This window comes from Chlorocebus sabaeus, chromosome 20 (genome assembly GCF_047675955.1).
Source record: "Chlorocebus sabaeus isolate Y175 chromosome 20, mChlSab1.0.hap1, whole genome shotgun sequence".
NCBI classification, from domain to species: domain Eukaryota; kingdom Metazoa; phylum Chordata; class Mammalia; order Primates; family Cercopithecidae; genus Chlorocebus; species Chlorocebus sabaeus.
The window spans coordinates 84,465,203-84,489,778 of NC_132923.1; the positions used below are offsets into that span (position 1 = coordinate 84,465,203).

The following is a 24,576-nucleotide window of genomic DNA, read 5'->3' on the forward strand; positions in this document are numbered from 1 at the left end:
CAGCTAACTAGTTACAGTATACATGTCAATTTGAGCAAAGCTTACAAACAGGGTTGAGTAGAAAAAGACTGAAGAATTACACTGTATGTAACCAATGATATAATTTTTAAAAGCTTGCAAAAAAATACTATGTATTGCTTAAGGATACCTACACAGAAATAGAAATGCTCGGGAATAATAAACACTAAATTTAGGATAATGGGTACATCTTCAAGAAAGGGAGGTGTTGCAATATGGGAGATGTACAGGTAGCTTCAACTATGTTGTTTTTTTTCTTAAACTGGTAATTGATGCCCATGTAGTTAATTCACACACACAACAAGGAACTATTGAGTGCCTACTATGTACCATGCACTGCTGTAGACACGAGACACTTGGAGAAGAAACAAAAAAATTTCTGCCTCTGGAGCTTGCATTCTAGTAAATGTTAAATATTGTATATCTTTGTGTATATCTTAAATGTTTCATTATAAAAATCTTTAAATACTTTTAAAAGGAATGAGAAATATGGATGTGAAACCTCGATTTAAAAATGGTAATGGGCAGGGCATGGTGGCTCATGCCTGTAATCCCAGCACTTTGGGAGGCTGATGTGGGTGGATCCCCTGAGCTCAGGAGTTTGAGATCAGGCTGGGCACATACCAAAACCATGTCTCTACAAAAAAAAAAAAAAAAAAAAAAAAATGCTGGGCATGGTGGCATGTGCCTGTGGTCCCAGATACTCAAGAGGCTGAGGTGAGAGGATTGCTTGAGCCTGGGAGGTGCAGGTTGAAGTGAGCGGAGATCGCACCACTGCACTCTAGCCTGGGAGGCAGAGTGAGATCCTGACTCAAAAAAAAAAAAAAAAAAAAAAAAAAAAAGCTGGGCGCGGTGGCTCATGCCTGTAATCCCAGCACTTTGGGAGGCCGAGGCGGGCGGATCACGAGGTCAGGAGATCGAGACCAACCTGGCTAACACGATGAAACCCTGTCTCTACTAAAAATACAAAAAAAAAAAAAAAAAAAAAAAAAAATTAGCCGGGCACGGTAGCGGGCGCCTGTAGTCTCAGCTACTCGGGAGGCTGAGGCAGGAGAATGGCGTGAACTCGGGAGGCGGAGCTTGCAGTGAGCCGAGGTCACGCCATTGCACTCCAGCCTGGGCGACAGAGTGAGACTTTGTCTTAAAAAAAAAAAAAAGGGTAAGCAATCAGGAGATGGAAAAGCCCTTTGTCCAAGGAAACTGGGAGATCTTTGAAACCGCTAACTACGAAGCATAATTTAAAAGTTCAAGGCATAGGCAGGAGGGGAGATGGCAATGTTTTAGACAGAAGAAACTAATCCAGCAGTTTAAAATACATTTTAAAACTTTTTTTCCTTTCTCTTGGGTTTCAAGATATAACCTTGAAGCAAACTGCAAAAGCCTTTTTCCTTAGCCTTAAAATAGATCCCACATCCCTCCCTTTCTCACTGTATATACTCCCTTCACATTTATCTTACTGTATGCTAGTATTTCATTATCTGCCTTCTTAGAAGTTCCAAGGGCTAATCTTGAGACAGACAGACCAAGCCTGGAGACACAGCTGCAAAATTCCAAAGATTACTTCAAGGTGGCTAGTCAACAGCGGGGCCATTGTGGAGATGAGACCAGCCCACACTCCAGGTAGGCTGGGACCCAAGATAGCCACCAGAACAAGACACACAGACGTTGTACTCTGTACAATTCTTGCATGCTTCCCATATCACATTTTCCTTTTAAGCCCTTCTCTTTCCCCCAAAAATCGAAGTGGTTACTTTAGATGGGAATCTGGCCACTTCCCCATTACTCCTCTCTCGGTTTTTTTGTTTTAGTTTGAGACAGGGTCTCACTCTGTCACCCGGATTGGAGTGCATTTGACAGCTCATTGCAGCTTGGACCTCCGGGGCTAAAGCGATTCTTCTGCCTCAGCCTCTCCAGTAGGTAGGACTGCAGGCACGCACCACCACACCCGGCTAATATTTGTAATTTTTTGTAGAGACAGGGTTTCACCATGTTGCCCAGGCTGGTCTCGGACTCCTGAGCTCAATCTCTTGTTAACTGGACTCTGCAAGCCACAGGGAGAAACCTGCATTCCTTAGAAAACTAGACTAGAGCATATTTACCGATGTTAAAGAGGTTGGTTTTGTATTTCCCTGGGCAAATAATTCTGAGCCTCCGTTTCTTCTAGAGATGATGTCCATCTTGCAGGATAGAGAACTGGTATAAGCTCCATTATGATAAGTGACTGACACAAGCTTGGCAGAAAAGGGGCACACTCCATTTCTCTCCTTATGCCATTTGATTGCACAGCAGGGCATGTGAGTGAGAACTTAGTGTTAGACTCTCTGAATTATTTAAGATGTGCAGCGAGCTCTGCCTGTCTGAAGTTTTCAACGGACCGGAAAATGATACTTTCAGGTGCTGAATTATTAAGAAAAATATGGTGGGCCCCATTTCCATTTCCCCAGACTTAAAGGACATGGACAAACAGGCGAGCCCCGCCCCTGTCTCGCTTCCAGGGCGGAGCTTGGGTAGGCCCCGCCCCCTTGCTCGGTGGGGCGGGGCCAGGGCTCGAGGCGGGGTAGGTCCAGCGAGCAAGCGCCCAGCGCCTCGGGCTGCGTGAGGGAGGAGGCTCGGCGGAGAGGCTGCAAGTGGGCGAGGGCTGGGCCCCGCGACCTCATTTGAGCCTGCCAGTGGACGCCCGGGCGGAACCGCCCAGCGCTCTTGTCCCGCGCTACCTGCCCGAACGCGCCTGCGCACTGCGAACCCCGCCTTGGTGTCACCTGTCGGAGCCTGCGGGGGCCGTGCACATGCGCACTGCCGGCCGTCGGCTAGTGGGGTCACGTGTTGCGCGCGAGCCGCCTCCCCGGCGGGCGCTTCCTGTCGCTACCGCTGCGGCCCAGGGCCCGCGGGAGCCCAGGGCGGTGCCGGGTGGGAGAAGGCCAGGGTTTGGCTGGGATTCACCGCGAGGTATGCCGCGTCCCCGCCCCTCGGCGTGGGGAACTCTGGGGGACCGCGGGGGAGATGGAGGCGGCGCGGGCGGGGCAGGGCGGCGCGTCCCGCAGCGCGGGAGTGGGGGTCTCGTGTCGCCTCCCCCTACGGAGTCCGTTGCCCATCTCTCCTGAGGCCTGGCTCTGTCTTCGGGGCCGCAGCCTTGGAGTGCCTGACTGGCCTCGCTTTCACCTGAGCCGGGGTCACTCCCGGGGCCCTGCCGCTCACCTAAGTCCCGAAATCTGACACTGAGAGTCTCCCGGAGCGCCAGCCAGCTCCTCTGCCCGCTCCCCGCCGCCCCCACGCCCGTCAGCTGGTCTCCCCGCCTGGGCTGTGGCGAGATGCGCCGGCTTCCTGCCTTCTACCCCTACCTCCTGTGCACCTTACCCTTTGCCGCCAGAGTTGGGTTTATAAACACCGATCCGATCCTGCCACTTCTTTCGCCGCGCCCTCAGAATAATGCCCAAACACTTTTCGGCTTAGAGGTTTTCATGTTGTGCCGCTTCCATCTCGGCTTGTGCATTCAGGCCTCACCGCTTATGCCCCAGTCATACCAGGCCTCAGGTTCTCTTGTACGAGCCAAGCTGCTCCCCACTTCAGAGCCATCAGGTGTTCCCTCGGCTAGGAATCCTATTCCCCTCTTTCCTCCTACTTATTTGCGTGACTCAGCCCAGGCATCACCGCCTCGAAGGAGGCGGCTTTTCTCCCAGTGCTGAAGAAGGGGTTACCTCAGGGTACCCATAGCCCCTGGGGCAACCCCGTGTAGTCCACCTCCACCATATACATGGTCCTTGAGGGCTGAGACCGTCTTAGATTCGTTTCTGCGCTCCCAGTGCCCATCACAAAGTCTGACGCAGGAGGTCCTGTGAATGACTGTGAGATCTTTATGGGAATCAGAATGCTGGGACAGCTTTCTCCAGAGCACAGCTGTGAGGTGGAACTTTGATGAAGTGTCCTTGGGTGATGAAAATGTTCTCTGTGTGTGCTGTCTGGTCATAGCCCCTTGCTACATGTGGCTGTTAAGCACTTGGAATGTGTCTGTTGTGGCTGATGGACTGGATTTTTAGCTTTATTTCATTTTAATTCATTGCAATTTAAAATTAAATAGCCAGCTGTAGCTTCCATAAGCACAGCTTTAGAGCCTTTCTGAATTCTACCCAGCCTTCCACCCACCCTGAACCTAGAGTACTTCCCTGAATGTGCTTTTTAAATTTGAGTCCGTTCAGAACACTCCCCAGTAAACCCATTGATGGGTGATCCCCATCCCTCCCATGGCCTGTGCTGCTTCAGTGCTTTAATTAAAGGTAATCCATCCTTTGGTGTTCAGCATTGCCTTCTTTGGGAGTTTACTATCCACACCTTACCACAGGTAGCACTGTTGGGGGCGGGGCTTATGGGCTACTCCAGCCTGAATCTCTGTAACTCTTCCATAGGTATCTAGGCTGCCACGATGCCAGGGCCAAGACCTCGGAAGGGCCCTCAGGCCAGAGGCCAAGGGGTGGCCGCTGCCAAGCAGGTATGGAACTTAGCCTTCTAGGCTACTGGGTCGGTTTGGGGATGGGAGTCCCTAGACAGCTTAGGCAAACTGGATCACATGTAGTTCCCCCATTAGTTCAGAGACTTGGAGCAGTGTCTCCTGGAGGTGGCAGAGCCCTTAGGCACCCTCCTGCTAGTCCCTGCCACACACAAGTGGGGAGAGGGTTCAGGAATCACCAAAGTTTAGGATGTTCTGATGGGACCTCAGTGCTCTCATGGGTTCCTCAGATAGGGTCACAACTTTGCTTGTTAGTGAGGGATACCAGGGTGTGAGGGCGGTAGTCAGTGGGAGGATTTCACTGCCTAGGAACAGATGGCTGTGCCCCAAGTGGAAGAACACGGGGGTTTCCTCACCAATTTTCTTCCTTTATTTCTTCTGGGCCTATGTCTTGAGATTTCTTAGTCCATTTTTACTGTCTTTAAAAAGGTAAGAAAGGAGGTGGGGTAAAGGGCATAGACTCAACTCGCAAAGAGCTTGTTTTAAATTCTGACTGTCTCACAAGACTCTCAGTTTCATCTGAACATTGGGATAAAAACAGAATGTGAGCTGGGCACTGTGGCTCACGCTTGTAATCCCAGCACTTCGGGAGGCTGAGGCGGGTGAATCACCTGAGGTCAGGAGTTTGAGACCAGCCTGGCCAACATAGTGAAACCCCATCTCTACTAAAAATACAAAAATTAGCTGAGTGTGGTGGCATGTGCCTGTAGTCCCAGCTACTTGGGAGGCTGAGGCAGGAGAATCGCTTAAACCCGGGAGGCAGAGGTTGCAGTGAGCCAAGATAGCACCGCTGCACTCTAGCCTGGGCAACAGAGCCAGACTCTGTCTCAGGAAAAAAAAAAGGGATGTACCTCTACCTAGTCAGATTCATGGAAACAGAAGAATGGTGCTTACCAGAGGCTGGAAGGAGGGGAGGAAGGGGGGTTAATGTTTAATGGGTAGAAAGTTTGTTTTACAAAACATGAAAAGAGTTCTGTGGGTGGGTGATGGCGATGGTAGCAGGATAGTGTGAATGTCCTTATGCCATTGAACTCACCCTTAACAGTGGTTAAGATGATAAATTTCATATTGTATATGTTTTACCAGAGTTTTAAAAAATAGGACCTTCTCAGAATTGTGAGAATTACCTGAGATAGTTAAGATAATCACATAGAACACTAAGAACGGTGCATGGCAGCTATTGCTGTTAGTCGTAATAATGGTAGTGTGTTTTAAATTCTGACTCTCTCACAAGACTATCTCAGTTTCAGTGTGGTCTTGCTGGGTTTTTTGTTGAGTCCCTAGGAAGGTGTCTCAAGGAGTAATGTTGCAGGCCTCAGTTTCTTTCTGCACATTGGGCCTCACAGGCTGAAGGAGCCACTGATGGGGACATGGAGAGCCCAAGTCTGGCTCTGGAGCTGGGCTCTACCCTCCTTGTTGTGTCTACCCTCCTGAGAGTCCTGCTCTGCTCTCAGATGGGGCTGTTCATGGAGTTTGGCCCTGAGGACATGCTGCTGGGCATAGATGAGGCTGAAGATGATGAGGACCTGGAGGCTGAGCTGCTGGCTCTCACAGGGGAAGCACAAACTACAGGCAAGAAGCCAGCACCCAAGGGGCAGGGTGAGTTTGGACACAGGGCTGGGCTTGGTGCTGGGACAAGATGGGCACAGGCTGGGACAAGATGGTAGAGGGGTTCCCTTGCAGCTGGAGGGAGCCAGCCAGATCCCCTGGTCCTTCCAATACCCATGTACCTTCTGCAGCACTCCCTCCAAGAGGCGGCCTCACCCTGCTTCCCCACCTTGTGTCATGGCCTGGGCTGGCCCCTCCCCATTCTGGACAAATGTGTTTCTCAGACTGACTCAGGTCCCCATCCTTAGCCCTAGCCACGGTACTGGTGTAGGGTAGGGGCCCAGTTAGCACAGACTGAACTGGGTACATAGGAAGTACATAGAAATTGTGTCCAGTGAGTTAAGTGGAATCTCCCTCCACAGCCCAGATGAGAACAGAGACTTTAGGCCTGGGAGGATCGGGAGGTCTAAATCTTCCTCTCTTTTCACCAGGAACCCTCAGAGAATTCCCCCGCCCATCCCCACCATTCTGTATGTCCCTGAGCTGAGGATAATGGGAGGACCTAGGAAGGGGCTCGCTGCTCCTGCCTTGGGGTGGCACAGGCCTAGGTTTGAATCCTAGCTCTGCCACTTACTAGGATTGCAGTGATAGGAAAACTAATGTTGGAAGTTTCTCAGTTTATTCAGTATATGAAAAGGGGATATTATCCATCTTGCAGATTTGTTGTGAAGCTCAATTGGACTTTGAAAATCTTTTCAGATGTGAAAGGTGTGGTTGGAGGTTGGAGAGAGTGGATGGTCATGTCTATGTCAGGCTACTGTAGGCGGAGGTGCAGAGAAAGGAGCAGCTTGTTGCTTGGTGGGGGGCCGAGGAAGGGTTCCCTGTTGAGGGTCTTTTGAACTAGGTCTTAGAGGAAGAGCAGTTTTCCAGGTGGGCCTCTGCCCTGGGAGGGAAGGGGGATTTCTGTCTGGGTGGATCTACCAAGCCCCTCCTTTACTCATCCCCGACCTTACCTGTGCTGTGCTGACCTGCTGTGACCTTCTTCCCCCAGCCCCCCTGCCCATGGCCCACATCGAGAAGTTGGCAGCAGACTGTATGCGGGATGTGGAGGAGGAGGAGGAGGAGGAAGGGCTGGAGGAAGATGCAGAGCTGCTGGTGTGTCTGCCAGGCTGGTATCCCAGGGCTCTGGGGCAAGCTTGGGCCTGGTGGAGGAGAGGGCAGTGGAGAGAGGCTGGGGGTGCCCTTCTGTTCTCTGACTCTGAGTGCTTGCCCCTCCTGGCCGTACAATGGGTGGCGTGTCTCTAACTTCTGGTCTAAGCTCTGCGGTTGGGAATTCTCAGATTTGGAGTAATTACTGTTTCGAGGCTATCCTTGGTCAGATTGAAGAAATGTTTTGGTGAAGGGGACTGAGGCACAGTGACTGACGTTAGGGAATATTGCTGGGAGAGAGGGTCCTTTACTCTCAGGTCATGTCGTGCGTATGGTCTTGAGGCCCCCAAGCTCCTGGGCTGTGTTTTGTCTCCCTAGACGGAGCTGCAGGAGGTCTTAGGTGTGGACGAGGAGACTGAGCCCCTGCATGGTAATGAGGCAGCTGGCCCAGGCAGCTCTGAGGAGGAGAAGGGCCTAGAAGACACTGAACCTCCAGTGCAGACAGCCATCCTGACAGCTTCAGCCCCAGCAGCTCAGGTGGGTTCTAGAGGAGGGCCCCTGTGCCTCTGATGCTCCTGTGTGCCCAGACATAACACGTGTGTGGCCTGGCCTGCACGGCAAGGCCACAGTCACCCTTTCCAGGACCCTCCTCCGGCAGCCGCCCCAAGCAGAAACTGAGCACAAGAAACTCCTCCGTGGCTGCCAGTCTCAAAGGCCTCTCTGTTCTCCCAGACCACCCCCGGGAGCCATTTCCTGGCTTCCACCAACTGGGGCTCTGTATTTGCCTCTGCCATGGCCTCTGGCCTCTCCAGTGAGCCTTTGCTTCCTGCCTTGAGGCTTTTAGGCTCTTCTTTCTCCTGGAGTCCCAGAGCTCCATCTTCTGGGGGCAGCTTCTGCAGAGGGAGAATGGTAGGCCTAGCAGGCCCTGGAGTGGCCAGGCCCTTAACCGAATTGTTCATAGGCCGGAGCATCTCAGGGGCTACACGCTTTGCTGGAGGAACGAATTCGCAACTACCGAGAGGCTGCGGCCAGCGCCAAAGAGGCAGGCGAAGCAGCCAAAGCCAGGCGCTGCGAGCGCGGCCTGAAGGTGAGTCGGGCTAGGCTTGGAGCAGGGCAGGGGAGGGGACTGCATGGAAGGCGGCTGGTGGAGATTGCACCAGTGGAGGGGAGGTCACCCCACCAGACTTTGGGGGTTGGGGAGCCACCCCTGGCCTGTCTTGGAGCAGGGTCTGGGCTAAGATGGCTGGCTGGGTTTCTGGACCAGTTCTCTCCCTCAGACCTTGGAGTCGCAGCTAGCCGCTGTGAGGAGAGGCAGAAAGATCAATGAGGATGAGATCCCACCTCCAGTGGCCTTAGGAAAGCGGCCCCTGGTCCCCCAGGAACCAGCCAACAGGAGCCCTGAGGCAGACCCTCCAACTCCCCCTGCCTTGGAGTCAGGTATCTGCAGATGCCCAAATCCTGGTCTAGTTCCTGGGGTCATAGCCCACAGCCTGTCTCCCCAACCTGCCACCACTGTTCATTACCATTGGTCACATCCTCCCCAGGACATCCTCAGGCCAGTGAGGTCCATGGGCACCTTCTTCTGTGACCCTCATGTGCTCTCTGGGGACTGTTTGCTTCCTTATAGACGACCCCTCCCAACCTGAGACCAGCCTCCCTGGCGTTTCTGCCCAGCCCATTTCAGACTCAGACCCAGACCCACGGGCCCTGCTGTCATCCCGACAGAGAGAGTACAAAGTGGCTGCCCTCAGTGCCAAGCGGACTGGCGAGCTAGACCGTGCGCGAGAGCTCATGAGGATTGGGAAGGTATGGCATCTGGCTCAGGCCACCCACCCTCATTTTATAGATGGGGGAAACTGAGGCTCAGAAAGGGAGCTAGACTGAGATTGAGTGAGATTGGCCTGAGTGGGGGTTGTTTCAGCCCGGGCTTTTGGGGTCTCCCGGCTTTCGCCCACACCTGCTTTTCCAACTTCTGCAGAGATTCGGTGCTGTCCTGGAGGCCCTGGAGAAGGGGCAGCCCGTGGATCTGAGTGCCATGCCTCCGGCACCTGAGGGTCAGTATGTATCTGCTCAGGCTGGGGTGGGGTTGGGGAGGAGTAGCAGGCCTGGGGCTGACCAGGCCCTCCCACCTACACTTCTATTCTGGGTCCCCCAGATCTGAAGCCCCGGCAGCCGTCTCAGGCTCCCACAGCACCCTCAGTCATTCCCCCAGCTGTGGAGCGAGTGCAGCCAGTGATGGCCCCTGACATCCCAGCAACCCCAGGTAGGGCAGGATGGTGGGACTGTGGTGTGGGGACCTGCAGGCATTGGGGGGCAGGCTGAGCTGATGCCCACTTCTTCCTTCTTTCCTTCACGTGGCCCCTATAGAGTCACAGACGGTGCTGGATGCCCTGCAGCAAAGGCTGAACAAGTACCGCGAGGCAGGCATCCAGGCCCGGAGTGGTGGGGATGAGCGCAAGGCTCGGATGCATGAGCGCATTGCCAAGGTGAGCCCGCGGCTGTGTAGCCCCTGCCTGTGCTGGCCTCTTCCCTGGCTGGGTGCTCTGTCTCCCTGGTCCTCCGGCTGGTCCTCCGGCTAGTCCTCATCTTTTCTGAACCTTCATCTCTTTGTCTCTCTGGGGCTCTTGCTGCCTCAAGGATCTTTTTTTCTCCCAGGGCTGCTGTCTTCCCACCAGTCTCCCTCTCCTTGCCCCACTGTGTGTCATGTTGGGCAGGGGGCCTATGGGCTGCTGCCAACCACAGGCCCCTCCCTTCCTTCCCTTGCAGCAATATCAAGATGCTATTCGAGCACACCGAGCAGGACGGAAAGTCAACTTTGCTGAGTTGCCTGTTCCTCCAGGTGAGTGGGGCATGGCCTAGGGGCGCTGTGAGGAGGTGGTCCCTGGGCAAGAAGGGAATGGAGGACAGCCAGTGGGGATGACTTCTCATGCGTCTGCCTTCCCACTGTGGAGCCATCCATCCCAGCCATGCCCAGCAGAGCCATGCCCCAGACAGAGCCCTGGGTAGCTCTGTGCTTCTCTGAGGCTGCTCCCTGCCCCTTCCATGCTGTCTCTTTCCCACAGGATTTCCCCCTATCCCTGGCCTGGAGCCCACTATGGGTGTTGAAGAGGACTCAGTGGCAGCGACATTGGCAGCTGCAGAGAAACTGGCCTCCGCAGAGGATACAGGCCCAGCTGATGAAGAGGAGGACGAGGTTTGGCTGAGGGATCGACTTCAGGGCTGGTGGGGAGAATAGCAGGTGAGGGGTAAACCCAGACCCTGTTGTCCATACTAACAAGCCCAATAAGGTACATATTCTTTTCTCCACTGTACAGAGAAAAAACTTACCCAAGGACACCCAGCTAGGAAATAGCAGAGCTAGGATTCAAACCAAGGTCTTTCTGAACCCAGAGCTCCGGCTCTGTCCCCATTATCCTGCAGTCTGTCTCCTGTTGGGGAGGTTAGATGTGAGAGCTTCTGAGGCTGCTTCTAGCTCTCAGATCTTTTAGGGCCCAGGAAGAGAAGCCACCCATCTCAGGTCACACAGTGATTTAGTACAGCGTTAGGAAGATAGCCCAAGCAAGTCTGGGAGCCACCTTGGCCATGCTGGGGAATAGATCCCCTCCTAACAGCCTCCTGGGCACCTGCAGGGTGAGCCCCCAGCACAGGCCCCAGTGGCCAAGAAACCTGCACGGCCCGCGGTCCCTTCATCTCAGCCCCTGCCTGAGCCCAAGGCCTCAAGTTCTAAGGAGTCACATAGTCCATCTGGTGAGTTGGGGACAAGCAGGGTAAAGAACTGCGGGCCTAGGGAGGGTAGGTGTGGCCCTAACCAGTGGCCTTCTCCCTTCAGTGCGGGAGCAGCTGGCACTGCTGGAGGCGCGGAAACTGCAGTACCAGCGGGCAGCCCTGCAGGCCAAGCGAAGCCAGGACCTGGAGCAGGCCAAAGCCCATCTGCGGGTGGCCAAATGTCTTGAGGCTCAGATCATCCAGGCCCGAGCTGGCAGACCTGTTGATCTGTCCAAGGTGAGTCCCACCTGGTTAACCACCAGGACTTCTCAGTCGGAGAAGGTGACTGGCAGGCTTGACAGGCTGTGAACGAGGGCAGCTTCTGGGATGAGGTGGGGTTTGGACAGGACATGATGACAGCTGGGAAAGAGCCTTTTGCTTATACTCCTCTAACTCACGGCCCCAAAGGAAACCAGGAGAAGGGAAGGTGGGCTGCCCGTGGTCAGAGCTGACAAGGCTGGGCCAGGCCATGAGAGGCAAGAGTGTTATCTTGGGATAGAATGGGAGGCGATGAGTTGTCATCAGTGGACTTTAGTAGAAGCTGAGGAATTGTTTAGTTTGGGTTCCTGCCTTTGTTGGACTTGGTAGAGGAGTAATCTGACTCTTGGGGCCCGAGGGGCCTTGTGACCTGGGTAGGTGCCTTCGCCCTTGACGGATGAGGAGGGTGACTTCATCCTCATCCACCACGAGGACCTGCGACTCTCCCAGAAGGTGGAGGAGGTGTATGCCCAGCTGCAAAAAATGCTTCTGGAGCAACAAGAGGTCAGTTGTTCCTCTTCTGTCCCTCGTCTGTTCCTCCCCTCTGTGCCCCCAGCCTCCCCATGGAAGAAGGCCTGGAGCTCAGACCACATGGCCCTGGACTCAAATTCTTAGCTCTTCCACTTACTTGCTGTGTGACTTGGGCAAGGCACTTCCCTCTCTGAACTATATTTTCCTCATCTGTGAGATGGGGTGATAATACCCCTCTTTCAGGATGGTACAGAGTTCAAACAATAGAGAAGAGGGAAAGAACATTGATGTGCGTGTATGTTTATGTGTGTATCTATCTGAACTGCCACCTGTTCTGGAAAGGCTGCCTTCTGAGGGGATGTTTGAATTAGGTTTTGATGGAAGGAGTTGCTAATTTGGGGAATGGCTGACCTCAGAAGAGAAAATGGCAAAAGTGTAGGCAGAGAAACCTGATGGGACTTGGGAGTAGTGCCCTTGGGGTTGTGTTATGGGAGGAGAGAGGTTAGGCTACAGAGGAAGGTTGAAGCTTTAAGAAGTCTACCCTTGAATGCCAACCGAGGCAGGTCCTGCTCTGGGCTTGGGAGTCACTCTGGGCCTCCATTTTCAGAAGTGCCTCCTGTTCTCCAAGCAGTTCATGCACCAGGGCAACGTGGCTGAGACCACCCGGTAAGTGCAAGGGCTGGGGCTGGGCTCCTGGGGTGGGGAGCAGAAAATCCATCGTCATGCTGACGTACCCATCCCTGTCAGATTTGAGAAGCTTGCTCAGGACCGCAGGAAACAGCTGGAGATCCTGCAGCTGGCCCAGGCTCAGGGCCTCGACCCTCCCAGCCACCACTTTGAGTTGAAGACATTCCAGACTGTGAGGTACCAAGGCCTAGGGAAACAGGGGCTCCAGGCAGGGAGGGGCGGGAGGCTGGGAGCCCAGGCCAGAGACTTCTACCCCTTTAGTGAGGCTTGCCAAGCCTAGCCCCACTGTGGGCACTGGGGCTGCTGAGGAGTAGGACAGGGTGCATGCCAGTGAAGAACGCACAGCTGTCTAGGTGCTGTGGAAAGAGCTCTGGACCCGAAGTCAGTGACCAAGGTCTGCATACCAGCTCTGCCTTCCCTCCCTCCTGTCACCACCCAGCTGAGCATACAGGCCCTGGAAGAAGGGACCTTGTTCCACCACTGTCCTTCACTTTGAGCATTTTCTCCTTCCCTCTTGGCTCTAGGATCTTCTCCGAACTCAACAGCACAGAAATGCATCTGATCATTGTCCGGGGAATGAACCTCCCAGCCCCTCCAGGTAACCCTAGGGCCGCCCCTACTCCAGGAGGCTCTTGTCCGGACACTCCACCCCAAGTGCTAGGCTCCTGGCCACTCCCTCTGACTTGACTCCCTTTTCTCCTTCCCAGGGGTGACTCCGGATGACCTGGATGCTTTTGTGCGGTTTGAGTTTCACTATCCTAACTCGGTGAGCTTCAGGTAGAAGTAGGATCCTCTGAAACCCACCTTGCATTCCAGGACCCTGTGCTCACTTTCTTCCCATCCCTGGGAGGCCTGGCTGCAGTGCTTGCCCTGTGTGCCTCTGTGTTTATACGCTGCCCTGACTTCTCCCTCCTCACTGCTTAGGACCAAGCTCAAAAAAGCAAAACAGCTGTGGTGAAGAACACAAATTCTCCAGGTGAGGGCCACATGTGGGCCTCTTTCTCCTCTCTCTCAGAGAGTGTGGGCAGCACTGGTGTTTCCAGAGTGGGTTCCCATCTATGCCCTTACTCGATCCACCCCACTTGGGAGATAAAGGTGCTGTTAACATGCCTCTTCTGTAGTTGGAGAAATGCACAGAGGTACAGGGACTTGCCTGCGGCCTCATCAAGGAAGTGGTAGAAATGGGATATGAACCCGGGAATTCTGTATCCCAATTCCAAGTCTTTCCTACTTTGTTATAATCTATGTCTAAAAAGAGTACAAAAACTCACTTCCAAGGCCAGGACCTCGATGCTCTACCACGCTTTGGAGGCAGTCACCCCAAAATGCAGGTGGAGAGATCGGGGGAAGGCAGCCAACCCTGGGCCTCCATTTCCACTTCCTCAGGAAATCCCGAGAGCCAAGCCCCTCCTTGCTTTCTCCCCCTTTGCCAGAATTTGATCAACTTTTCAAACTAAACATCAACCGAAACCACCGGGGCTTCAAGAGGGTGATCCAGAGCAAAGGCATCAAGTTTGAGATTTTCCACAAAGGGTGAGGCTCCCATCGGTCACACTGCCACGTGGGCTGGGAGGAGGGCAAAGCATTTGTCACTGCTGCCCCTGCATGAGCTCAGCCAGCACATTCCTGCCTTCCCTGCCCAGTCCAATCCTCTGCTGGTTCTTGGCTCCCCAGGTCCTTCTTCAGAAGCGACAAACTGGTTGGCACAGCACACCTGAAACTGGAGCGGCTGGAGAATGAGTGTGAGATCAGAGAAATTGTGGAGGTAGGGACTGGGGTGTGGGCAAGCCAAAGGGGTCGGTACGACAAGAGCCAGTATGCACTGAACACCACACCTTGTTGTAGGTTTTCGTGCTCATTACTTAATTTGAAATTCTCCACAAGTGTGCTTAGAGTAGGTGGAATCCTCATTTCACAGATGGAGAGGTTCAGAAGGTCTGAGAAATCTCATAGAGGGACCCAGCAGAAGGCAGCCTCCTTGTTTCCATGAACTCAGTGGATTCCACAGGCAAGGACTATACGACCTTGCCTCTGACAAATGAGGAAACTCAGGTCCAAGAGGAAAGGGGGTTCTGTAAGCTCATATGGTGTGTCTTGGCAGAGCCAAGACCAGCTCCTTACTGATAACCTGTGTAGGCTGAGGCTTTTCCCACTGCAGCACACCTACCCCTACTGCCTGCCTGGGGAAGTTGTTCTTAAGTGGGCCCTGGTCTCTATTGGAGCCACTGAGGGTGATTGGACTTCTTGGGCCTGTTGTACTGCTTTGTACCCGGACTGCCCCATCTTCTGCGCAGAAGAGGGAGTAGTGTGAATGGGAAGAAACCCTGGGCGTGGGGTTCCAGTGCCGACTCTGCCACATAGAGGCATCTGCTTCTCTGTCTTGGCCATCTGTGAAGTGAGGGTTTAGGTCAGTGGAAGGCTGCTTCTTCAACCAGTGTTTCTTCCAGAAGTTGCCGTGGGGATTGAGGAGAAAATGAACCGAGCTCTAGCATGCTAGTCTAGATTTATTTATTACTTTTTAAATAAGACTCACCTAAAACCACCACCACTTCCTCCTCCAAATACTGGGAGGGTAGGGTTGTCATGAATGGAGACTCCTGTGTTCATGCCACAGGACATCTTAGCTCCTCTCACTTCTTTCCTGGGAATGTAGGGACCTGCCTGTTCCCCATCTCTGTCCCCTTAGTTACCATCTCCCTCTCTGTGGTCCTCACAGGTCCTGGATGGAAGGAAGCCCACCGGGGGGAAGCTGGAAGTGAAGGTGAGGCTGCGGGAGCCTCTGAGTGGCCAGGATGTGCAGATGGTCACGGAGAACTGGCTGGTTCTGGAGCCCAGGGGCTTGTGAGGTGGGCAGTTCTCTGGGCCTTTAGAACTTTTGCCCCCTTCTTTTACTTAAGTATTCAACTCGTATCTGGAGAGAAAACCTAGGAGTTTCTCATCTATGAGAAAGACCAAGAGGCCAAACTGTTGGGTAGGGCTTATGGGCTGAGTTTCTGATGTTCCTCAGTAGAACTGGGGAGAGAAGGTAACCTTCCAGGGTTTAACTATCTTCAGGAAACCCTTTCTAAAATCTTTGTGTTTTCACTGCAGTTTAGACTGACTTCTTGTGCTTTGCACCCCTGTGTAGCCGATGGCCAGCACCAGGAGAGGAGTCAGGCCGCGACTGTGCAGGAGTTGACTTTCCCAGCTTTGCTGGCTTCAGAAGCCTTTGTACATAAGAGAGATGCTGCTACCCAAGCACCAAAGAACTGTTAAGCACGTGCACTACTGACCACAACCCTGGTCTTTCCTGTTGGCCCCTCTGGGGCCTCTACAGAAACAGGCTGGGTTCCAGGAGCCCATCTCCCTGCTGTCTCCCCCTGCCCCCAGTCTGGATGAGGGCAAGGATGCCTTCGTTCCTCTGTGCCATGGAGTCCCGCAGCCCCTTAACCCCTGCGTAGCAACTGTGTATAGCTTACACTTGCCTCCAGTTGCACCACTTCTAGATGTGCCTTTAAAAGATGTAACTGTGGGATGGGAGAACTTGAGGGTGATCGGGAACCGCCCCTGCTGAGGGTGGGGTCAGGGTTCCGTGACTCCAGTGGGCTAGTGGTAGCCTGTCCCAGACAACTCCGCCACCCCAGCTCTGCCTGTGCCTTTATCCCTGACAGCTGCTGCACTAGCCTTCCTGCTTCCCTAAGGACTTAGTGGAGGAGGAAAGTTGTTTTTGGTACTACTTGGTGGGAAGTAGGGAAGGTTGGATCTTGGGTTTGGTCCACTCACCCAAGAAAAAAGACTGTTAACTGGAAGAAAAAAATATATATATAAAATTTTATGTAGCCATGTTTATTTATTTAGGAAACTAACTCTTAACTCATTGTAGGGATTTCATACTGTGTAACTACAGAGTATCCATCAAAGTCCTAAACAAAAGTCCCGATCCCTGTCACTTTTTAAAAGCCAGGGTAGCAGTAATGTGACAAATGGCCGCTGTGGCTTCCCTCTTGAGGGCAGGGAAAGCCTTTCCTCTTCATCCTCTTCGGCTGGTTACCTGGGGGACTTCCTTAGTTTTTTCCAAGAAATTCTCCTTTGGCTTTGTTTTTTTGAATGGATGGAGACTATGAAGGGGTCTGTAGTTGTAATAGATTTAATATTCAAAACTGAAATGTTCTACATTTCTTAGAAATACCCCATCTTCCCCCACCCCCTTTTTGAAGCATTAATTCAAGATCAACAAAGCATTCCTCAAGATCACTTTTAAAAAAGGTTAGAAGTGAAGCAAATACATTTAGCTTACTGATCACTATAGTATTGCCTAAGCACAGCTCAAGAACTGAGCTTTGTGTGTGTCCTTTTGGGGATAACAGGGCTGGACCATGCTTCCTTGCCCTTAACACCAGAGCTTTTAGTGGGTCACAGAGCAGGAACCACACACAAGTGACTTTTTTCCCCAGGAGCCCTCTGGCCTTTTTTTGAGACGGAGTATCTCTGTCGGCCAGGCTGGAGTGCAGTGGTACGATCTCAGCTCGCTGCAACCCCCGCCTCCCAGGTTCAAGCAATTCTGCATCAGCCTCCTGAGTAGCTAGGATTACAGGCGCCCACCACCGGCACCTGCACCTGGCTGGCCAATCTTATCAGAAGTGAGCTATCAAAACTTCCACAGATGTGAGATTTAACACTTAATTGCCATCACGTGTATGCAACACAGCACTAATCTAGAATGAAAAGGAGGGTGGTTGGCCTTCATAAGATAACCTATAGAACAAAGAAAAGTGGCTGGAAGGGTTCCTGACCCAACCTACTCCCCTTAGGGTGTGTATCCAACCCAGTGCTTCCTAAGAGGGTTAGGGACCACTGGTTATCCTCTAAAGTTCCAGCCAGCCCTAGGAGTTTCTAAATTCAGGCCTCTGCTGCAAATGGCCTATTTTGATAGATAAAAAGTTTTCTATGGCTCCAAAGTTTCTCCTTTGCAACCCATTCAATTTCAGTCTGCTTCTCTGCTCTTTCAAAACAGAACCTCCAGGCTGAGGAAGCAAGACAAAGCCTCCCACCAGACTTGGAGGCTGAAGTTCTTAAAAGGCCTTTGTTGTAACCAAAGGCATGCATGTGTCACTGTTGTGGGAGGAGCCTGTCTCAGCCTCATCTTGTCCTGAGATTTATCCACATACAGTAACCAGGCCGGACACGGTGGCTCACGCCTGTAATCCTACCACTTTGGAAAGCTGAGGCAGGTGGATCACCTGAGGTCAGGAATTCAAGACCAGCCTGGCCAACATGGAGAAACTCCATCTACACTAAAAACAAAAATTAGCTGGGCATGGTGGCTGGCGCCTGTAATCCCAGCTACTAGGGAGGCTGAGACACAAGAATTGCTTGAGCCCAGGAAACAGAGGTTCCAGTGAGCCTAGATTGTACCACTGCACTCCAGCCTGGGTGACAGAAGACTCCGTCTCAAAACCAACACAAATACAGCAACCAAACACTGGAGATTAGTGACACCTGCAGCTGGGAGCCAGCTACAACCCAAATCATTTTAAAATTTTCAGTTCTTTGATCTCATGCAATGCACGCTTTCTTCTGAATTAGTGAATTGAATGAACTATGGAAATTTTTTAGAATCAAGTAGTCTTACTTACAATTAAAGGGCAAACTCCTGTGACTCTAACATTTTTCCTTTCTCATAGCACCATTCTGAAACTTGAATTGTTGCTTCTGGATTTTGATGCCTTGTTTTCCATGGGCAGCTCCTAGAAGACTTTGTCCCTTAAGTAAGGGCAGCTGCTTTCAGGATGAAACCATGCAACTGAGACTGGCAGATCTTGGGAGCTTGCATCTGGGTCAGCTCCACAGATGGATGTTTCTTCTCTGCCTCAGCTGCCCAGGCTTTAAAATGGCATCATTTCTCCTTACTCCTTAGCCCTTCTGACTACATACAATCCCTGAATCCCCCTTGCCATTATTATTATTTTAGTATTATAAAAATAGAAACCAGCCAGGCAAGGTGGCTCACGCCTGTAATCCTAGCACTTTGGGAGGCCAAGGAGGGCAGATCACCTGAGGTCAGGAGTTCGAGACCAACTTGACCAATGTGAAACCCCATCTCTACTAAAAATACAAAATTAGCTGGGCGTGGTGGTGTATGACTGTAATCTAATCCCCGATACTCTGCAGGCTGAGGCTGGAGAATCACTTGAACCTGGGAGGCAGAGGTTGCAGTGAGCCAAGATAGTGCCATTGCACTCCAGCCTGGGGAACAAGAGCAAAACTCTGTCTCAAAAAAAAATAGAAACATTACAAACTTGCTAATTCCAGAAACAATGTTCAGCAGGTTGATTGTTGTTTGAAATGTGTTAAATGCATAAATAATTTCCCAGGTGACCTATCTAGAGGTAAATTTAACTGAAAATCTTGGGCCCACCAGTGTTCAGGAACCACTGTGGCTGGGGGAAGACAAGACGTGGGGAATTTACAGAGGCAAAATTTCCAATCTCTGTAGCCCTACAGTCCAGTAGTTCCTCAGAAGATGTTGATAAAAATACATTACCTAGCATTTGGTAAGCATTTAATAATTCTTAAAAATTTAATAAATTACCAGAATGGCAACTCTATTCCTCTTCAGTACAGAAGGATCGCTGTATCTCAGTCTTTAAATTTACAATCCAGAAAATTTGCCTATTTCAAAATGTGGTGGTTCAGTCCCTTGCTTTATATAATTCTTACAATATACATTGTATAAAAGCAAGGATAAACAAGGAAAACAATTAACTAGCATTGGCTATTTTATGCCCAATTCCACAAGTGATTTTACTAAACACAGAGGACATTTGATGCCGCAGAGAAAGGATCTGAGGGCCAGAGTTTATCCTTAGTGGGAGAATTGAAAAGCTTGCAATGAGCCAGAAGAAGTAAGTACTATGGCAAGCAGGAGGATAAACCACAGGAAAACAGGACCAGTCCCTGTTGAAGTTCCAAACTTTTGAGGTATGTTGAGAAAAAGCTGGCTATTAGACCAAAAATAAGCTGCCCCTGTTAACAAGTGCTTCCTGTTCTTGTCAGGTTTGGAGGTAGCGGTTCCCAGAGGTTGGCCCTGATAAGCTACTGCTGTGTGGGCTAAGCTTCCCCCTTAGCAGCTCTGAGTACCTCTGAGCCTGTGGGAAAGGTCACAGTAAGAGTTCTGTGCAGCCACCATTGGTAAAACCTTTGGAGAGGCAGATGTCGACTATAAGCTCCCACCTCAGAGAGCAGGATGAACCTACACAGACATTTTCCAGACCAGGCCTTTAGGCCTCTGGAAAACAGCTGCCGCTGCAAACAGCTCCACAGCCTGCTGTTGCGTCATGCTAAACCCAGCACTAGCCACTGGGGAGCAGCCTGTCGCTATCCCAGAGGCCTGTGCTAGTTTCCAGGGAATTCTTGGAGCTGTACTAATAACTGCAGAAAAACTAGTTTAGCCTTGACTTTCAGAAGATGCCAGTGACAATGGAGTACATTGCCCTAAAGCAGTATTTTCAAAATGTGTGTTGTGGAATCCATTTGGTCTAAGACCAAAATAATTTTTTAATGAAACAGAAAAAGGTCAGAGTGCATCACATATCATGGATAAAACCAGATTTTGGTTTCTAATACCACTCCCATTAAAAGAAGCCAGAGCTCCTTGCAGAAATGGCTGATTCCAGGGCTAGGGTAGGGTAACCACAAGATAAGCCTGAAGCATCTTGTTAGGATAGAAATAAAAAAGAAGTGCTCAAAAAAAAAAAAAAAAGCATGTCACCAGGATGTAGGAACCAGCTTGAAGGGTCTCTTGTCTAGCTAAAGCTGAGACCAGTTGTGTACCAAAATAATGAATTGGAACCACTGAAAAAGGCCAGGCTTGGTGGCTCATGCCTGTAACCCCAGCACTTTGGGAGGCCAAGGTGGGTGGACTGCTTGAGCCCAGAAGTTTGAGGCTGCAGTGAGCTAAGATTGTGACACTGCATTCCAGCATGGATGAGAGTGAGACACTGTTTCAAAACAAAACAAAAAACAGTCTATGAGTGTATAATGACAATTAAATGAATAAATAAATTGGGAAGGAAGGGCTTCTGCTTATAGTAGATTACCAAGTGCAATCTGTAAAGCTGAAGAATGCGCTAGAATTGGAAAATCATTTTGCAAACATCATAGTAAAAGATCAGTGCAGGTAACGAACATCAATGCATACTAATTTAAGGGGACACTTTCATAGGCAAGATATTTGCATGGTCTGAAAGTCTATATATACTGGTTATAAGTTCCAGGTGGGGGGATATACAGAGAAGCTGGATAACACCTTGACCAAGTGATCAAAATTTACCACTGTCAATGAGGGGCAGATGGATACCAAGTCATTCTGGGCAAAAACACATAACCCGATTCTAAATGTAAGGAAACATCAAACTGAGTTGTTTTCTGTTAAAAAAAAAAAAAAAACCGGGGAGGGGGTGGGGGGGGGGGGGCATTCACCAAAAATATCAATGAGGCTGAGCGCGGTGGCTCACGCCTGTAATCCTAGCAGTTTGGGAGGCAGAGGATGGCGAATCACTTGAGGTCAGGAGTTGGGAGGCAGAGGATGGTGGATCACTTGAGGTCAGGCCTGGCCAACATGGTGAAACCCTGTCTCTACTAAAAATACAAAAAAATTATCTGGGGGTGGTGGCAGGCGTCTGTAATCCCAACTACTCTGGAGGCTGAGGCAGGAGAATCGCTTCAACTTGGGAGGCGGAGGTTGCAGTGAGCCGAGATTGCGCCACTGCACTCCAGCCTGGGTGACAGAGCGAGACTCCGTCTCAAAAAAATATATATCGATGACATAAAAGATCAAGACGAGTCATGACAGCCATAGCCATGTCTGATTGTATACTGGAAGGTTTACTGGAGGGAAAAAATGCTACAAAGAACATCATTGGGCAGATGCCAGGTTAAAGTATCAAATCAATGTTTGAAGTAGAGAACTGTCCTACAGTTGTATAAGAGAATGTCCTTATTTTTAGGAAATAAGCATTTAGGAGTAAAGGCCTATGATGTATGCAATTTACTCTCAAATGCCTCAATTTTTTATGGAGAAGGAGAAAGGCAGAGAGAAACCCTGACAAATCAAATGGGGCAAAATGTTAATAAGTGAACAAGAGGGGAATCTGGGTAGTGTGCACGGGTTTTTTTATACTTGCAACTTTCCTAGAAGTTTAAATTATTTCTCAATAAAATGTATTTTTAAATTCTTCCAGTATTTATAACTAAAAACGTCCTGGGTATATTCCATCAGCATTCACATAAATACCCAGTTGAATACCTGCCATCCACACAGGCAGATCTCCAGCAATCCTGAACTCAGCTCTGCTCTCCAAATGACATTTACACTGAGTTGCCCTTCCGAAACTAGAAGAGTAGATTAAGCCCTTGAGTCTTCGATTCACTTCAATGAATAATCTGGTAAAAACAAAAATCTAAGTGTGACTTCTACTTGATAAATAGCTGTGAGAATATAACTGGGACAAGATCAGTGGGGAATTATCCTTTTTATACCAATGCTGTACAAAGAGTACAAGAATGGATGCTTCATATTTTATTTCCCTTCTGCCCTCCCCATCCCACCCTTGGTGATGGTTGTACCCATTTGAGCATTTCTGAGCACATGACCGTAAGTAAATCTTGAGAGAGGAGCGGAATTCTTGTCTAAACAGTAACAGAAGGGGATTAGCTGCGAGGATAGCATAACTGTTGTGCAGGAACAGAAGCTGCCCAGATCTTCTTGGTGGACAATGCATAGAAGACTTAGAATTATGGAACATCTGTCCCCCCAACCACCCTTTCCCACCCATCTCCCAAACCCCCACTCCCACCCTATTCCCCACCCCATTAATAGTGTTAACAAAAGCTTAATCTTCCAGTTTTAAAGTGCAAATGATTTGGGTATGACTGCTGTTGCAACAAGTCTGAACAGAAAAAAATGAAGTCTTCTCTGTTTATGCGATGTTTTCCAGAATATAAAAGATGAGTTCCATGACGACAGGGCCCTCACTGAGCTGGCAGGCCCCTCCATGGATCACCGGCACCAAGGCGCTGTCCAGATCATTCATGTACTGCGAGGGAAGGGGCTGGCCATTGCTCCCTGCTTGATAGCCAACCTATACCACAGAGAGAAAAGGAGGAGAGGTTACTGAACAGAGGCCTCTCCAGGGCTGAGGGCAAGGAGGCTGAGCAGAAAAGGAGATGTCCTTTTTGGCCATAGGCTAGACATATGGCAGTGAATACAAATTTATCCTCTTTTCCGGATTGTCACTTATCCTGTTGTTTACTCCTCCTGACCACTTGACAACCATGAGGCACTGGGTAAGCCACTTAACCTGTTATGGTCTTAGTTTTCTGGTGAAGGGGAGAGGTGCATAAAAAGATATGGAGTATCAGAAATAACACCTTAAGCTTTGGTTGTGAAAATTGAGAAATGTACAATGTATAGCTCCCTAACATAGTAGGAACTGAATATTTGTTCTTGTATCCATCTGTTCATTCATGCACCATCTTCTGAGCACCTACAAACGCAGGGATCCAAAGACGAATGTAACAGGGCCCTGCCCTCAAGAGGCTCACATATTTAGCAGAAAAATGCTTTTTCTTTGTTTTACGTGAGGTAATTCCCTCCAGCCGAATTATCAATGTCATTTGAGACAGGACCAGAATACTTCATGAGTATAGCATTGGGCAAGCCATTAAGTAGAAAATAAGTATTTGTTGATTGATGACTAGTCAGGAACTGGGGCCAGACACAACCTTTCATCATTCCCTGATAATGGCACAACCTTGTGCTCGGGAACCAGTTTCTCCTCATAAGCACTCAGGCCAGAAGCAGCTTGCTGGGCAGAATTAACACTCGGGGGGAAGGGTGATCAAGCTGAGTCTAGCCCCAAGTTCTAAGTGACTCGAAGTTAAAGGGTTGAGGGAACAGAGAGGTCTGGCAATTTGTAAGCATCAAGGCAGGAACTGGCAGGTCCTACCACATGTTCCCCTCTTTACCCCACACTAAGAAGGAAACCAGCTCCTTGGTAAGCCATGCAGGTAAAGAAGCCACAGTTGAAATGGTTCTGAGAGAATCTGACCAAGCATCACATGTGGGTATAGTACTATTAAAGAGAGGGCCAGAACACTGTATCTGGTCAGGCCAGAAGGTCGGAGAATTAAGCTCTCCAGGGTGATGCAGAAAAACTCGCATGTCAGAAATACAGACGTTGCCCAAGGCCAGCTTTAAAAGCTGCGGAAGACACATCGTACCTGATCTGAGTCAAGTGTCACACGTAGTCCCAGTTTGGTCATTCCATCTTCCTTCAGAAGCTTCAGGTGAGGACAAAGAGCAAGGCAAAAAGCTTTGGCAACATGCTCAGTCAGTCTACTATGATCTGCAGGATCACTGAGGCAATTGTGCTGGTCATCGTTTTCTAGGAAAAACACCTGTTCCCCAAACAAAAGAGACTTTTAAACTTGTACCTAGATTTTGGGAAAAGTAGATTAGCTCACTGAATATGAGCACCCTGATTCTCCAAGATCTGCAAGAAGACATGACAGGAACAGGACACCATAAAGTCCCTGGGCCAGGAAAAGTCAGGCATTTATGTCTTCCACCTAAAAAAAACAATCCGTCTCTCAGTCTCTGTATCCACAAAGTGGCAGCAGAAGCCTGCCTAACTCCCTGCAAGCCTCCACGGTTGCAATGGCACGTTCTTCTCAGAACTACAAAAGGCCTCCATTTTGCATTGTATGCCACTAAAAGGTAATCCCTATATGTGGACAATTTACCTAGAAAATGATATTAAGTCTAAGAGAATGGCCCTTATAGATGATGTGACCCAGCTGCTTTATTTTACAATTACTCTTAGAAGGGAACTGACTGGCTCAGAGGACAGAAGAACTTAAGAGACAGAGGAAGAGCCGGGCTGAGCCTAGCATCTGAGCCTTTTATTGCAAGCTTTTTCCACCACACAGTCCTGCCACTGCAGAGGCAGGAGCTGTGTCAGCATGCCTACACAGAGCCATGCACTGCACTGTGCACAGGCAGAAGCGGAACACACTTGGAACTGATGACCCAAGTCCTAGCACCATAGAGGAAGGGTCATGAGCAAGTCTCTTAGTTAGAGGACTAAAGGAAGTTAGAGGACCTTTTTTTTTTTTTTTTCTTTTTTTGAAACAAAGTC

At 50.3% G+C, this 24,576-nt stretch overlaps 2 protein-coding genes across 4 annotated transcripts in view; one reads left to right on the top strand and one right to left on the bottom strand.

The window, feature by feature from the left end:
- The first annotated feature begins 2,607 nt into the window (after nt 1-2,607).
- Nucleotides 2,608-22,482, top strand: CC2D1B (coiled-coil and C2 domain containing 1B). 3 transcript variants are annotated; one of them, XM_037999936.2, is made up of 25 exons: nt 2,608-2,964; nt 4,419-4,501; nt 5,974-6,118; nt 7,119-7,222; nt 7,595-7,753; nt 8,178-8,303; nt 8,494-8,653; nt 8,844-9,022; nt 9,195-9,270; nt 9,372-9,479; nt 9,584-9,702; nt 9,983-10,055; nt 10,279-10,409; nt 10,846-10,963; nt 11,046-11,218; nt 11,618-11,743; nt 12,318-12,376; nt 12,458-12,574; nt 12,922-12,995; nt 13,105-13,163; nt 13,322-13,373; nt 13,831-13,930; nt 14,072-14,162; nt 15,114-15,243; nt 22,375-22,482. In XM_037999936.2, exons 2-24 carry the CDS (start codon nt 4,436-4,438, stop codon nt 15,240-15,242), a joined length of 2,544 nt encoding a protein of 847 aa, XP_037855864.1. In that variant the 5' UTR covers nt 2,608-2,964; nt 4,419-4,435; the 3' UTR covers nt 15,243; nt 22,375-22,482. The 3 variants fall into 3 exon arrangements, with proteins under 3 accessions (XP_037855864.1, XP_037855874.1, XP_007976944.1); XM_037999946.2 differs by lacking the exon at nt 22,375-22,482 and adding an exon at nt 17,391-18,041; XM_007978753.3 differs by lacking the exon at nt 22,375-22,482 and adding an exon at nt 15,525-16,211 and having other exon boundaries at nt 2,609-2,964.
- ZFYVE9 (zinc finger FYVE-type containing 9) overlaps nt 21,944-24,576 on the bottom strand; it is a 139,806-nt gene continuing 137,173 nt past the window's right edge. Inside the window, exons 17-18 of the mRNA XM_007978756.3 lie at nt 23,660-23,836; nt 21,944-22,518 (exon numbers count right to left, since the gene is read on the bottom strand). Of these exons, the coding sequence (XP_007976947.3) occupies nt 22,357-22,518; nt 23,660-23,836 (339 nt within the window). The 3' untranslated portion in view covers nt 21,944-22,356. The remainder of the gene's footprint in view (nt 22,519-23,659; nt 23,837-24,576) is intronic.

What these genes read in the sequence shown, in the direction of transcription:
- CC2D1B (XM_037999936.2), top strand. Translation starts at nt 4,436, where the DNA reads ATGCCAGGGCCAAGACCTCGGAAGGGCCCTCAGGCCAGAGGCCAAGGG. An exon ending in GCCAGCACCCAAGGGGCAGG is followed by an intron (nt 6,119 to 7,118) that starts GTGAGTTTGGAC and finishes TTCTTCCCCCAG; the next exon opens with CCCCCCTGCCCATGGCCCAC. An exon ending in GCTGCGAGCGCGGCCTGAAG is followed by an intron (nt 8,304 to 8,493) that starts GTGAGTCGGGCT and finishes TCTCTCCCTCAG; the next exon opens with ACCTTGGAGTCGCAGCTAGC.